The sequence below is a fragment of the Liolophura sinensis genome, chromosome 6 (assembly GCF_032854445.1).
Source record: "Liolophura sinensis isolate JHLJ2023 chromosome 6, CUHK_Ljap_v2, whole genome shotgun sequence".
NCBI classification, from domain to species: domain Eukaryota; kingdom Metazoa; phylum Mollusca; class Polyplacophora; order Chitonida; family Chitonidae; genus Liolophura; species Liolophura sinensis.
In genome coordinates this window covers 42,168,923-42,181,115 of record NC_088300.1, presented here as the reverse complement: position 1 = coordinate 42,181,115, position 12,193 = coordinate 42,168,923, and the positions used below count along the sequence as shown (strand labels likewise).

At 37.9% G+C, this 12,193-nt stretch overlaps 1 protein-coding gene across 1 annotated transcript in view; it reads right to left on the bottom strand.

Annotated features, from left to right (window-relative positions):
- Positions 1-4,341: 4,341 nt before the first annotated feature.
- LOC135467223 (protein RRP5 homolog) overlaps positions 4,342-12,193 on the bottom strand; it is a 41,933-nt gene continuing 34,081 nt past the window's right edge. The window contains exons 34-43 of the mRNA XM_064744987.1: positions 11,550-11,675; positions 10,804-10,917; positions 10,072-10,405; positions 9,571-9,717; positions 9,288-9,356; positions 8,433-8,617; positions 7,184-7,352; positions 6,304-6,457; positions 5,357-5,522; positions 4,342-4,997 (exon numbers count right to left, since the gene is read on the bottom strand). Of these exons, the coding sequence (XP_064601057.1) occupies positions 4,820-4,997; positions 5,357-5,522; positions 6,304-6,457; positions 7,184-7,352; positions 8,433-8,617; positions 9,288-9,356; positions 9,571-9,717; positions 10,072-10,405; positions 10,804-10,917; positions 11,550-11,675 (1,642 nt within the window). The 3' untranslated portion in view covers positions 4,342-4,819. The remainder of the gene's footprint in view (positions 4,998-5,356; positions 5,523-6,303; positions 6,458-7,183; positions 7,353-8,432; positions 8,618-9,287; positions 9,357-9,570; positions 9,718-10,071; positions 10,406-10,803; positions 10,918-11,549; positions 11,676-12,193) is intronic.

Below are 12,193 nucleotides of genomic sequence, written 5' to 3'. Positions count from 1 at the left end.
TAAATGAAGACACAGCCTGGACATGATATAAATGAAGACACAACCAGGACATGATATAAATGAACACACAGCCTGCATATGATATAAATGAACACACAGCCTGGACATGTTATAAATGAAGATACAGCCTGGACATGTTATACAAAAAGACACAGCCTGGACATGATATAAATGAACACACAGCCTGAACATGATATAAATGAAGACACAGCCTGGACATGATACAAATGAACACACAGCCTGGACATAATACAAATGAACACACAGCCTGGACCTGATATAAATGAACACACAGCCTGCATATGATACAAATGAACACACAGCCTGGACATGATATAAATGAACACACAGCCTGAACATGATACAAATGAAGACACAGCCTGGACATGATACAAATGAACACACAACCAGGACATGATACAAATGAAGACACAGCCTGGACATGATATAAATGAAGATACAGCCTGGACATGATATAAATGAACACACAGTCTGGACATGATATACATGAAGATACATCCTGGACATGATATAAATGAACACACAGCCTGGACATGATATAAATGAACACACAGCCTGGACATGATATAAATGAACACACAGCCTGGACATGATATAAATGAACACACATCCTGGACATGATATAAATGAACACACAGCCTGCATATGATATAAATGAACACACAGCCTGGACATGATACAAATGAAGATACATCCTGGACATGATATAAATGAACACACCGCCTGGACATGATAAAAATGAACACACAGCCTGGACATGATAAAAATGAACACACAGCCTGGACATGATATAAATGAACACACCGCCTGGACATGATAAAAATGAACACACAGCCTGGACATGATAAAAATGAACACACAGCCTGGACATGATATAAATGAACACACAGCCTGGACATGATATAAATGAACACACAGCCTGCATATGATATACATGAACACACAGCCTGGACACGATACATATGAAGAAACATCCTGGACATGATATAAATGAACACACAGCCTGGACATGATACAAATGAACACACAGCCTGGACATGATACAAATGAACACACAGCCTGGACCTGATATAAATGAACACACAGCCTGCATATGATACAAATGAAGACACAGCCTGGACATGATACAAATGAACACACAGTCTGGACATGATATACTTCATTTATTTATTTGATTGGTGTTTTACGTCGTACTCCAGAATATTTCACTTATACGACGACGGCCAGCATTATCGTGGAAGGAAACCCGGCAGCCCCCATCAGAACTTCGCAAACTGACGCTTTTTAATCTGAACTCGGCTGCTCCTCCCAAACTTAACATCATCTTCAGTTTTCACGATAGTTTGCTTAAGTTTCTTCTGTTCATTACTAGGGCAAAATTAAAGTTAAGACGCCCCCTGCAAGTTGTCATTCACCCTCATAATGATGTATAAATCAAAACGTTCCACGAAGTTATCTTTTTCCGAAAAATGAGACGTCATGGCCTTGGTTATTCATGAATAACTAAGTGATATAATGACAGAATTGCCGTAGGATTAAAGAAAACATATTATTGCAGCGTACAGCTCTGATATATCGAGGACGGCGTATTCGAAAAGACAGGATCCAACAGAAGATTGAAGAAAGATAGAATAGAAAGATAGAAAGAGTACAGATCTGAATTTATGAAAGCCAAGCTGAGAAGACTGAAACATCTCAGATCCTGACCTGGACATGTTATACAGACAGGACTTGTATATGTTGTAAAGATTTAGCCTAAGTATGATTTAAATGTAGCGACAGTCTCGACTGTTATCTTAATGTCATTAAGATATAACCTGGACATGTTATAAAGATATAGCCTAGACAGGTTACAAGGATATAGCCTGGACAGGTTATAAAGATAAAGTATGTATGTTATAACACAGAGTCTGGACTTCTTATGAAGATACAACTTACACATGATATGGACATAGAATGTACATGTTGCAAAGGCATAGAAAGAGCATGTTGTAAAGACATAGTCTCGGTATGCTATAAATGGAGACATAACCTGGACATATTATGAAGATACAGCCTACACATGATATAGACATAGAATGTACATGTTGTAAAGACATAGTCTCGGTATGCTATAAATGAAGACATAGGCTGGACATATTATGACATCATGCCCGACCGTCTGTCTGCCCGTACGAATGATGTGATCGCGATAAAAGTTAAATTGCTTTACATAAAAACTGCTTCAAATTACTATGTGGCGATAGAACCTTTCCGGAATAACGTGAGCCCGATAAAGTATCCCAATACCAATACAATCACCTCGGCCTAAGTTACAAATTCGCTCAAATCATCTCAAACAGTATTTCCATTCGACACTCTATCCATTGATTCTACGTTTTACACACAAGGCTAAAGTAGACATAGACCTACATGTACATGTGCCTTTCGTAAGTTACTTTGACATTTAGGTTTGTCTAAATGTTGATATATTTAGCAATTCTAACGTCAACGTTTACGTTGATATTATATATACAGCACCTAAGCTGTTACTCAACACCTGTCAAGTAGCGCGTGCCACGTGGCACATGACCGAGGCAAAGCCACAATAAAATTACTTAACATTACGTCAGGTAACCCAAGCCAACATGTGCCTTCACATCAGGCGCGTTCATTCACAGCAGACGAGTGTTTGATTCGGAAAGCTTTCTGTACATATAATGAACATGTTCGATAAACGCTAGCGCAGCGTAACTTAATCACCCAGGAGCCTCTCACCAATGAGGTCGCTGAGAGTTCAAGTCCAGCTCATGCTGGCTTCCTCTCCGGCTGCAAGTGGAAAGGTCTGTCATCAACCTGCGGATGGTCGTGTGTTTCCCCCGGTTTCCTCACACCATAATTCTGGCCACCGTCGTATAAGTGAAATATTCTTGAGTACGGCGTAAAACACCAACCAATCAAATCAATCAATCGATCGATAAAAACCTGACCAGAAAATATGTTATGTCTGCAAGACCATTATATATATATATATATATATATATATATATATATATATATATATATATATACATAAAATCTATTTCTACACGACACACATTGGCCTACCGTCCGCATAATTTCAAGTCACTTGCTGACAAGGAAAGCCACGCTTGGTAGGTTTAGTCAATCGGCATATTGCACAGAAGTGATCATGTCGCCACAAAGCTCTAGCTTCCGTCTGTTCGTATGAACGATGTGATTGCAATAGAGTGAGTAAATGAGGACTTGGGGTTTAACGTCGTACTTAACAATTTTTCAGTCATATGACGACTTGATTGCAATAGAAGTTAAATAGCTTCCCATAAAGATTTCATATTTAGCATGTCCTATCATTTCCTACTGATGTGAACTAGGTTCCTATTTAAACTGGGGCTGTTCGGTAAAGGTTTGGGTTTCAACAGCAATCGACCGGAAATAGACGGTTTCAGCAAGGTCAACACAATAGAATTAAAATATAGTACAACACTAGGATCCCAGTTTGGTACAGACTATTACGCATCCATGGGATATATACTTCCATTTTGAACTGGGGCTGAGTCGACCAGATTTCTGGTTTCTAAAGCAACAGACTAAAAATAGCAGATAACTTTTATATATTTTTGTACATTTATACATACCTACCAGATTCTTAGACTGCCGGAGGATTAAAATTCTAGCTTACATTATAGAGATAAGCCTTCAGTTGAATCCATGCTAAGTAAACATTTACAGAAGCAGATTATATACCAGACATATTGGAAGCTCAATTCTTATGAATCCTTCCCTACTTTAAGAGGTGAAGTTGTCTAATTAAATTCCTGTTTCGGTATTTTGGGAGGTGAAGTAATTTAATTGAATTCTATAGCTCCCGTATTTTAAGAGGTGAAGAGGGTTAAAGGAATTCTTTCTTCCATATTTTTGAAGGTGAAGTCGGCTAAAGGAATTCACGCTTCCGCATTTTTGGAGGTGAAGTCGGCGAATGGAATTCTTGCTTCCATATTGTATGAGGTGAAATCTGTAATGGAATTCTTGGTTCTGTTTGGCAAGAGGTGAAGTCAGCTAATCTGTGGGGGTAGTATTCTGGATTATTCTGTGAGCTCACGTAACCTTGGTCAGTTATATGATAAACCTCCTGACATTGGCGAACCAATGACAGCTGGATTTGAACCTCTGGGGCCATTTGGCCGTGATGAAATCAACCCTTTAACACTATTTCAGGATAGAAGACACTAAGTATTCTGCTCACATAAACGACACATTGTACAAAAAAAAATAATAATATAAATAATAATATAAAAAAAATGTAGTTTTATTGTTTCATACCAGTAGAATATTACTCTATCATATGATGACGTAGACTCATCGCACACATCTTCATATAATCCAAGGCTATCTCCTTCAGTCTATTAAAGTCTGAGGATGAGGATGACGTCCTCATCATCAGTCCTCCAGTTCATCCAGAGAGTCTCGTGACTCCATATATTGGATGTCATCCTCATACATATTGGACGTCTTCTTCCGAGGCTTTCAGCTTCAGTCTATTAAAGTATGAGGATGTTGTCTTCATCATCAGTCCTCCAGTTCATCCAGAGAGTCTCGTGACTCCATATATTGGATGTCATCCTCATACATAATGGACGTCATCTTCCGAGGCTTTCAGCTTCAGTCTATTAAAGTATGAGGATGTCGTCTTCATCATCAGCCCTGCAGTTCATCCAGAGAGCCTTTTGACGGCACATAACCGAAAGCTTTCTGCTTCAGTCTATTATAGTCTGAGGATGAAAAGGCGTCTTCATCATCAGTTCTCCAGTTCATCCAGAGATCCTCTCGACTCCACATACTCCAAGGCTTTCTGTTTCACAGACAGCATACTCTCTTCTGTACCATATGATTTCTCAAAGTCCAAGTATTTTTTAAAGAAAAACTTCATTTTCTTCACTGACAGCTTAAGGTTTATAACTCTCTCAAACAATTGTCTGAAAAATAAAAACAGAACACGTGCAATGACTCGTTTAAGATCCAAAAACACTGTTGCAATCCATATTGTTAAAGGAATTACACACGACACATTCCAGTTTAATACACCCAGAAAACTGATAGACATTTTAAGTTCAAAATTATTAAGTATGGCATAAGACAGCAATCAAATAAATCAATAAAACATGAGTGGTTTATTTGACCTGTCGTTGACTCAAAAGCCTCTACAAAGTGATTTCAATATTGCACTGAAGTTTGTGGTTTTGAAACTCTTCATCGACCTTCAGGCCATATCAGGATTTGTCAGGAGGAGAGGGCTGATACTATGTCCTACCTCCTAGCCAATCAATCTGCTTACCTAGCCATGTCCACTTCATCCAGTTTAGTGACCATGTCTATATACACTGACCAGAGGTCAGTCCTCTTGGGGTAATTACTCAGAATGTTCTCAAACATCGTCTTCCCTCTCTCCGCTTCACCAAACTTAAATTCCAGCTGGGCAAACTTGGAGATGACCTCCAAATCTGATAATACAAAGGGAGGACTTGATTACATGTACAACGTCCTGGCTTTGGCCAGTAAGAATAACTAGCAATGACCCTAATTGACCTACCCTAATTCTTCAACTTTTTCAAAAGCCTCTACAAGCCATATCTTGAAACATTCTGAGAGAACTATAGTGTGTAGAGAAATAATTTGCACAAGTTTATAAAGCTTGCACACAAACAAATCATTTTTAGTGTCATTTGCATAAGAATTGTATGCACAAATTTCACTAAAACAATTGCTATAGTGGTTTAAAAGGTTGATACAAGATCTGCGTGGTTCATGAATTACTTTGAAACTATAGGTTTGTAGATTTGTCTAAATTAACTGTTAATAGCCAACCTAGTGACCTTGTAGCTTTATAAAACTTAGAGAGTTTATTCACAGAATTACTTTGAGATTCTTCATCTCCAAAAACTCCTCGCAAAGGTGGTTCAATCCTCAGAGTTTTGTATCACTTTGACATTAGTAGGGTCATGTACCAGCACTTGTATACATCTCTACATTTATGGGCAAATCTATGAATTTACGTGAATTCATCAATATTTTTGCAATTTATGTTTACAATTTATGAATATTTTGTTTTGATTTGGAAACGAAACTACACTGGTTGGGTTGGCCAATTTCAGGGCTTCATAAAAAGTATCATTTTATCAGTGTACAAGGAACATTGCCCTCAGAATATTCCTGAATAAACAAATACATGTATGCAAAAAGTTTGAAGAATTACATTATACATGTATGATAATGTTGCCTTACGTTCCTGCTTAGGCAAACTCTTGAGGCACCTCTGTAAGAGTTTGCGTCCCGCCTCCGTGTTGTCGTGTTTGAAATAGAACAGGCCAAACTTCACCCACACCTCCTTGTTCCCACTAAACTTCTTCACTATGGTCTGATACAACTTTTCCCCTTCCTAAAAACAAGAAACAGTGTATGAGCAAGTTGGGAGTAAGTTAGTCTTCAGATGATGGAAGAACTGATTAATAAGGAGACATAGCATTGGCCATTTTCAATCAAAACTGTTGTTGATGTGCCAGATTACCACAGGTATCCAAAATGATGTCGTGAATTTTTCACCAACATGTCACAGTAATGACTGTTTTCACGCTTATATTAACCACGAATTTCACAGCATTTCTGGTCAGAATTGAGTGAGTGAGTGCTTGGGGTTTAACGTCGTACTCAACAATTTTTCAGTCATATGACGACGAAGGAATCATTAGGGTGCATGTACGTGTAATGTGCCTCCTTGTTGCAGGACGGACTTCCACCGCTCTTTTATTTAGTGCTGCTTCACTGCGACAACTTACCGAAGGCAAGTAGGCCGCCCTGCCCGAGCCATTATACTTATACGGGTCGTTGCACTATCCCCTTCATGCTGAACGCCAAGCGAGGAAGTTTTAACTTCCTCTTTTAAAGTTACAACTTCCTCTTTTAAAGTCTTAGGTGTGACTCGATCAAGGATTGATCCTGGATCTACCGGTCCTGAAGCGGACGCTCTACCAACTGTGCTATCCGGGCCGGTGGACAGAGTCGAGACCACATGTTCATACCATGTGGAAGTTAAAACTTTCACACTATGTTTATCATGATACTGCTGAAATGAGCATCAACTTCACACTTCCTGTTGCATCATTACCTCAATTTTGGCTGACTTGACATAGATGTTGATAAGCTGACTGTAGACAGAGAGCTGGTCATTCTGCCGTAGGGCTTGGGTGAGCACAGAGTTCAGGCTCTCCTCTGTCCCATACATGTTCTCCAAGTTAAGGTAACCCACCCAGATGTTCAGCTTCTCCTGCTCTTCTCTGTGGGTAATAACATAAGATGTTTATTGATTGATTCATTTGACTGCCAGATTCTTCTTTTTCTCTTGGTGTATAGGCTTAAATGAAGTAATTGAAGTAATTTAATGGCTTAAATGAGTTAAGGTAGCCCACCCAGGTGTTCAGCTTCTCCTGCTCTTCTCTGTGGGTAAGAACATAAGATGTTTATTGATGGATTCATTTGATTTCAAGATACCAGATTACTTCTCTTTCTCTCGGTGTATAGGCTTAAATGATTTAGGGCATAGGATTGTTTGTTCATTCATTCATTACCACAGAAATGTGCAATCTCTTCATCACACAGTTTATACAGAAAGCTGGAGTAACACCTCAAAAGGTCTGTTCTATCCCACGGTGGGCTTATACAAGAGATAAAGAAGCATTATATAGACAATACTTTAGTTCCTGAACGTAATTATTAGCGGTATGAACATGGAAATGGATAAACTTTTATAAAAAAGTAAAGGCAACACTTGATCAAATGTACATGTGCACCAATAAAGGATCATAAATGAAGTTTAATAAGCATACTGTTTGGTCTTTCTGATGTTGTATAATTGAATGAATGAATGAATGCTTTGGGTTTTACCTCATAGTTCACAATTTTTCAGATGTTAGCAAAATCGCACAAATTAATAAAATCGAAAGCATCGTGGTGTACTCAACTTTTAATCATATGTGCATGGAATACAAGTGACACGATATAATGTTTCCTGTTGCATGAACATGGTGCATCCCTTCAGAAGTCCAGATTCAAAATTTAAATTACCAAGCACATCAGAAAGAATGGCTGTTTGTGTTTAGGCCTGTTTCCATGCCTCTTCCTGATTAACTCAGGTTATATTATTTGTAGTCATTTCTTTTAAAAGCAAATTAAATGAAATCAAATTCAGACAAGAGATCCCACTGGAAAGGCTTTGCAGTCTCCAAAAGGTTGAAGAAAGAGGGCATTTTCATTCAAATGTCATTAATTATTTCACGGATTACATTTTCAAATCCTCCGTATAATATTTATATAGGAAGTCACAAATTCTCATGCAAATCAGAACCAGTGTAGCATACCTGAAGTTAATTGTCTGAAGTGCTCGCTCCAACACAGCCCTGGCTTTCTCTATTTCCGTCATTTCCAGGTGATACGCCACATAACGTAACCATACCAGGCTGCTGTCTGGCGACTCCAGTACCATCCTATCAAAATCATCAGCTGTCTGCGGCTGCTGAGCACCACTCTTTTGCTCTTTCTCAAGCTGTACAAAAACATAACATTGTAGGGACATCAGTGATCTGGATAAAATTCTTCAAGATCCAAGTGGGAGACACGATCCAAGGTGTAAGTATTAAACTTATGTTTGTCTAAAAGAACAAAGAGCAAATCTGATGTCACCAGCATTCAATAGCTTTTGGAGATCCAACAGTCCCGGGCAAAACCTCCTGGTGATAGTATTTATTTATATGACTATTATTTAATGCCATATTTTTTCAATTATATGATTACAGATTTGGGTGAAGGTAACTGAAGAACCAGTGCTAAACCACTGACATTCAGCATGTTACTGATACACATTCCCACATGAGGTATGTGTTCAGGTATGTGTACATGAGTGTGCACCATGTTGGAAAAAAAGATAAGTGATCCTCATCCAACTTATTGAAACAGTGCAAACGGCCAAACCAGCCATGTCAACTGATTATTGTCACTTAGGAGCAAAAAACACTAAGGTAGAGGGAAACTACAAATTCCCTGTCAAAGGTTGGGATTGAAACGTAACTTAAGAATATCAATGAAAACACAAAGTGATGATCCAATCCTACAGTTATGGGAAATTATCTACACAAGTCTGTGAAAAGGGATGCTGTTCTCTATATCCCATGTTCCCCAGTTAGACGATACTCTATAAAGATTGTACAATCACTTACCTCAAATAATCTTTTCTCTTCCACTTTTTGTTCCTTCAAAACAGCTTTTTTACTCTTCCTCGATGACTTCTACAATGTATTCATTAAAACAGTAAATTACATATATATATATATATATATATATATATATATATATATATATATATATATATATTAATGAATGAAATATGAATTGCTACATTAAATGGTACTTTATGGCAACAAATCAGAATTAAACAACAAGCGTGATGATATTACATATAAGCACAGTGAATTTATAGTAAATTTAAGATCTCCCACCAACCTGTTCAACTGTCTCCTCCTCAGAATCACTGCTTATCTCATCTTGTCTGGTAGGAGGTGCTATTGTGGAGTAGTCAACATCCCAGTTGAAGTCCTCTGATACCTGAAGTCTAGGTAGAGGTTTGTCTGGCTGGACAGTCGCTACCTGCTGTCATCAGGGGAAAGGAAACAATGGAATAACTAAACAGTGTGGGAAACAAATTCAAAATTCTACACATACAACACTTCTTTTACAGAAACTGTGGCAATGAAGAGATGTTTGCTTCAGGCCAAATTTATCTTATATTTTATACCTTATCTTATATTATACCTACCAAAGCATGATTGTGAAGTTGTATTAAATACACTATTCAGATTACTGGGTAATTATCAATAAATCTATATTTGAAACAAAGTTACTGAAATACCTGTAGCTGAATTTTTAACGATGTGATCAAACACAACAGCTATATGTATAACAATTAAAAAAATGCTGACAACTTTGCTGACAACTTACACCCACCTCATCACCGAAATCCACCCCACTATCTGACTCATCATCTGTATCGTCTTCATCGCTGCTCTTGCCTTCATCTTTAACACCTGAAACTTTGTGAAGAGTTTTGCTTGTATCATCAGAATCGCTCGTTTTCAATCGTTTCTTTCTAGACCCTTCCTCTTCACCATAGCTTTTCCTCTTGACCTTAACACTGTCTGACACTTCCTCCTCGGGTGTTTTGCTCATCTTCTTGGTTTTGTCTCGTTTAGTGCCCAGAACTTCAGATGGTACATCTTCTGCTACACCCGTGTCTCTCTTCAGAAATGACAGTTGTAATTTCTCGGTATCCCTGTTAATGCTGTTAAATACAAACATGTAAATGTTTATATGTACATATCCAGATACAAACTTTCTTCCTCACATTTCACGATAGCAAATAATTAAATTAATGGTATTATAATTCACTTAAAGTTTAGCACTTGTAAGGTCTTTATGTGGTTCTGTAAGTGAATTTTTACATAAACAAACTTTAGGTTAAATGCAGAAAATGGAAAAAGAAAAATATCCCTTATTTCTTATCTGAGTGTTGAGAGTGAAATTAAGTAAACTTAAGTTCTCGTTGTCCTGAAAACCAACCCCTGGATACTTTCGGAAATAGCTTTTGGTACACAGGAGTCATGTTAGGGACTGCGTATTTGAAACAGACTATGGATGTCCATTGTGATGTGGAGTGGGTGTCTTCAGGGGTTATACTACCTGAGTATTTTGACTGTTACTACTTTTCCTGGAGGATACGCCACCTGCGGGTCTTTGATAAAATACTCGGATATGTTCTCAAAGATCGCCAGGCCAGTAATGCCATGCCCAAGGCTGAAACAGAATCACAGAATTCATTATACATGCATAACTATGCATATATTTCAAGTCAGTTTTCAGTCTTCATCTGAGCCTTCATTAGACCAACCAGTACACAAAACTGTACCACAATTGGGTGATATTTGGAGCAGTTATTCTGATACAGATGATAAGATTGAGGGCCAGTCACATTTTTGTTATCTAACAGCCAAATCAAGGCACACTACATAACCTTTCATTACTATTCAGAAATTACATAACCTTTCATTACTATTCAGAAATTACATAACCTTTCATTACTATTCAGAAATTACATAACCTTTCATTACTATTCAGAAATTACAGTGAAATGCAGCAGTTCCTCGGTACTGCGTGGCCATTTCATAAGAGCTGCCGCATGGCAGTTCACGGTTACAGAAAAAGTGTAGACAACAGCCATAACCGGAAATTGACGATTTGGCTTGTTGAACTTGATTTGTAATTTGTTATGATGAAACCAAGTCTGGATTCACCATGGTCAACAGTTCTGAAAACGTTGGTAAAACTGTTACATAACAGACCAATGATCAGGATTAACCCCCGAAGTCCCGCGCATATCGGTGGCTTTCAACAGATACCAAGCAGACTGCATTTTTCACAGATCTTACCAAACTATGATACCAGAGCTGCTGTGTTTGATGACAAACCCCCTCAAAATCTGCCCCTCCTTCAGGTCCCTAAGATTCTGAACATCTGGGTCAACCACAACTTTCTTCTTGGCATCTGCACGACATCTGTTATAAAAGTAATGATATTTTGCAAATTACTGCTGGAAGAGAAACCTTAACACGCTCAAACAATAAATCCTGTGACTTTGTTCTTCATACTAGATTCAGTTCGTAAATTTTTGGTTATATAAACATCAGACTTCAGACTAGCTGAAGTCCTTTAATTCCAGTTTGATACAAAATGTTATAAATTATAATGAGAAATTTATTATAATAGAAATTGCACACAGGCTCAGTCACAGCCAAAATGTCCTGGACTGGAAGAATAATAATGTTTAAAATATGATGGAGATTGTATAAACTTATTGATTTATTTAATTAAAATTTTACTCTGTATTCAAGATTATTTCACTTATACGACACACAAATGTAGGCCGGCATAATGATGGGAGAAAACCGGAGAGAGAAAAAGATGGGAAACCTACAACCAATGCAGGCTGCTGGAAAACCTTCCCATGAACATGTATGATTGGAAAGAACACCGGCATGATTTGGTCTTGAGTGTGGAAAGTCTTAAAAGGTGT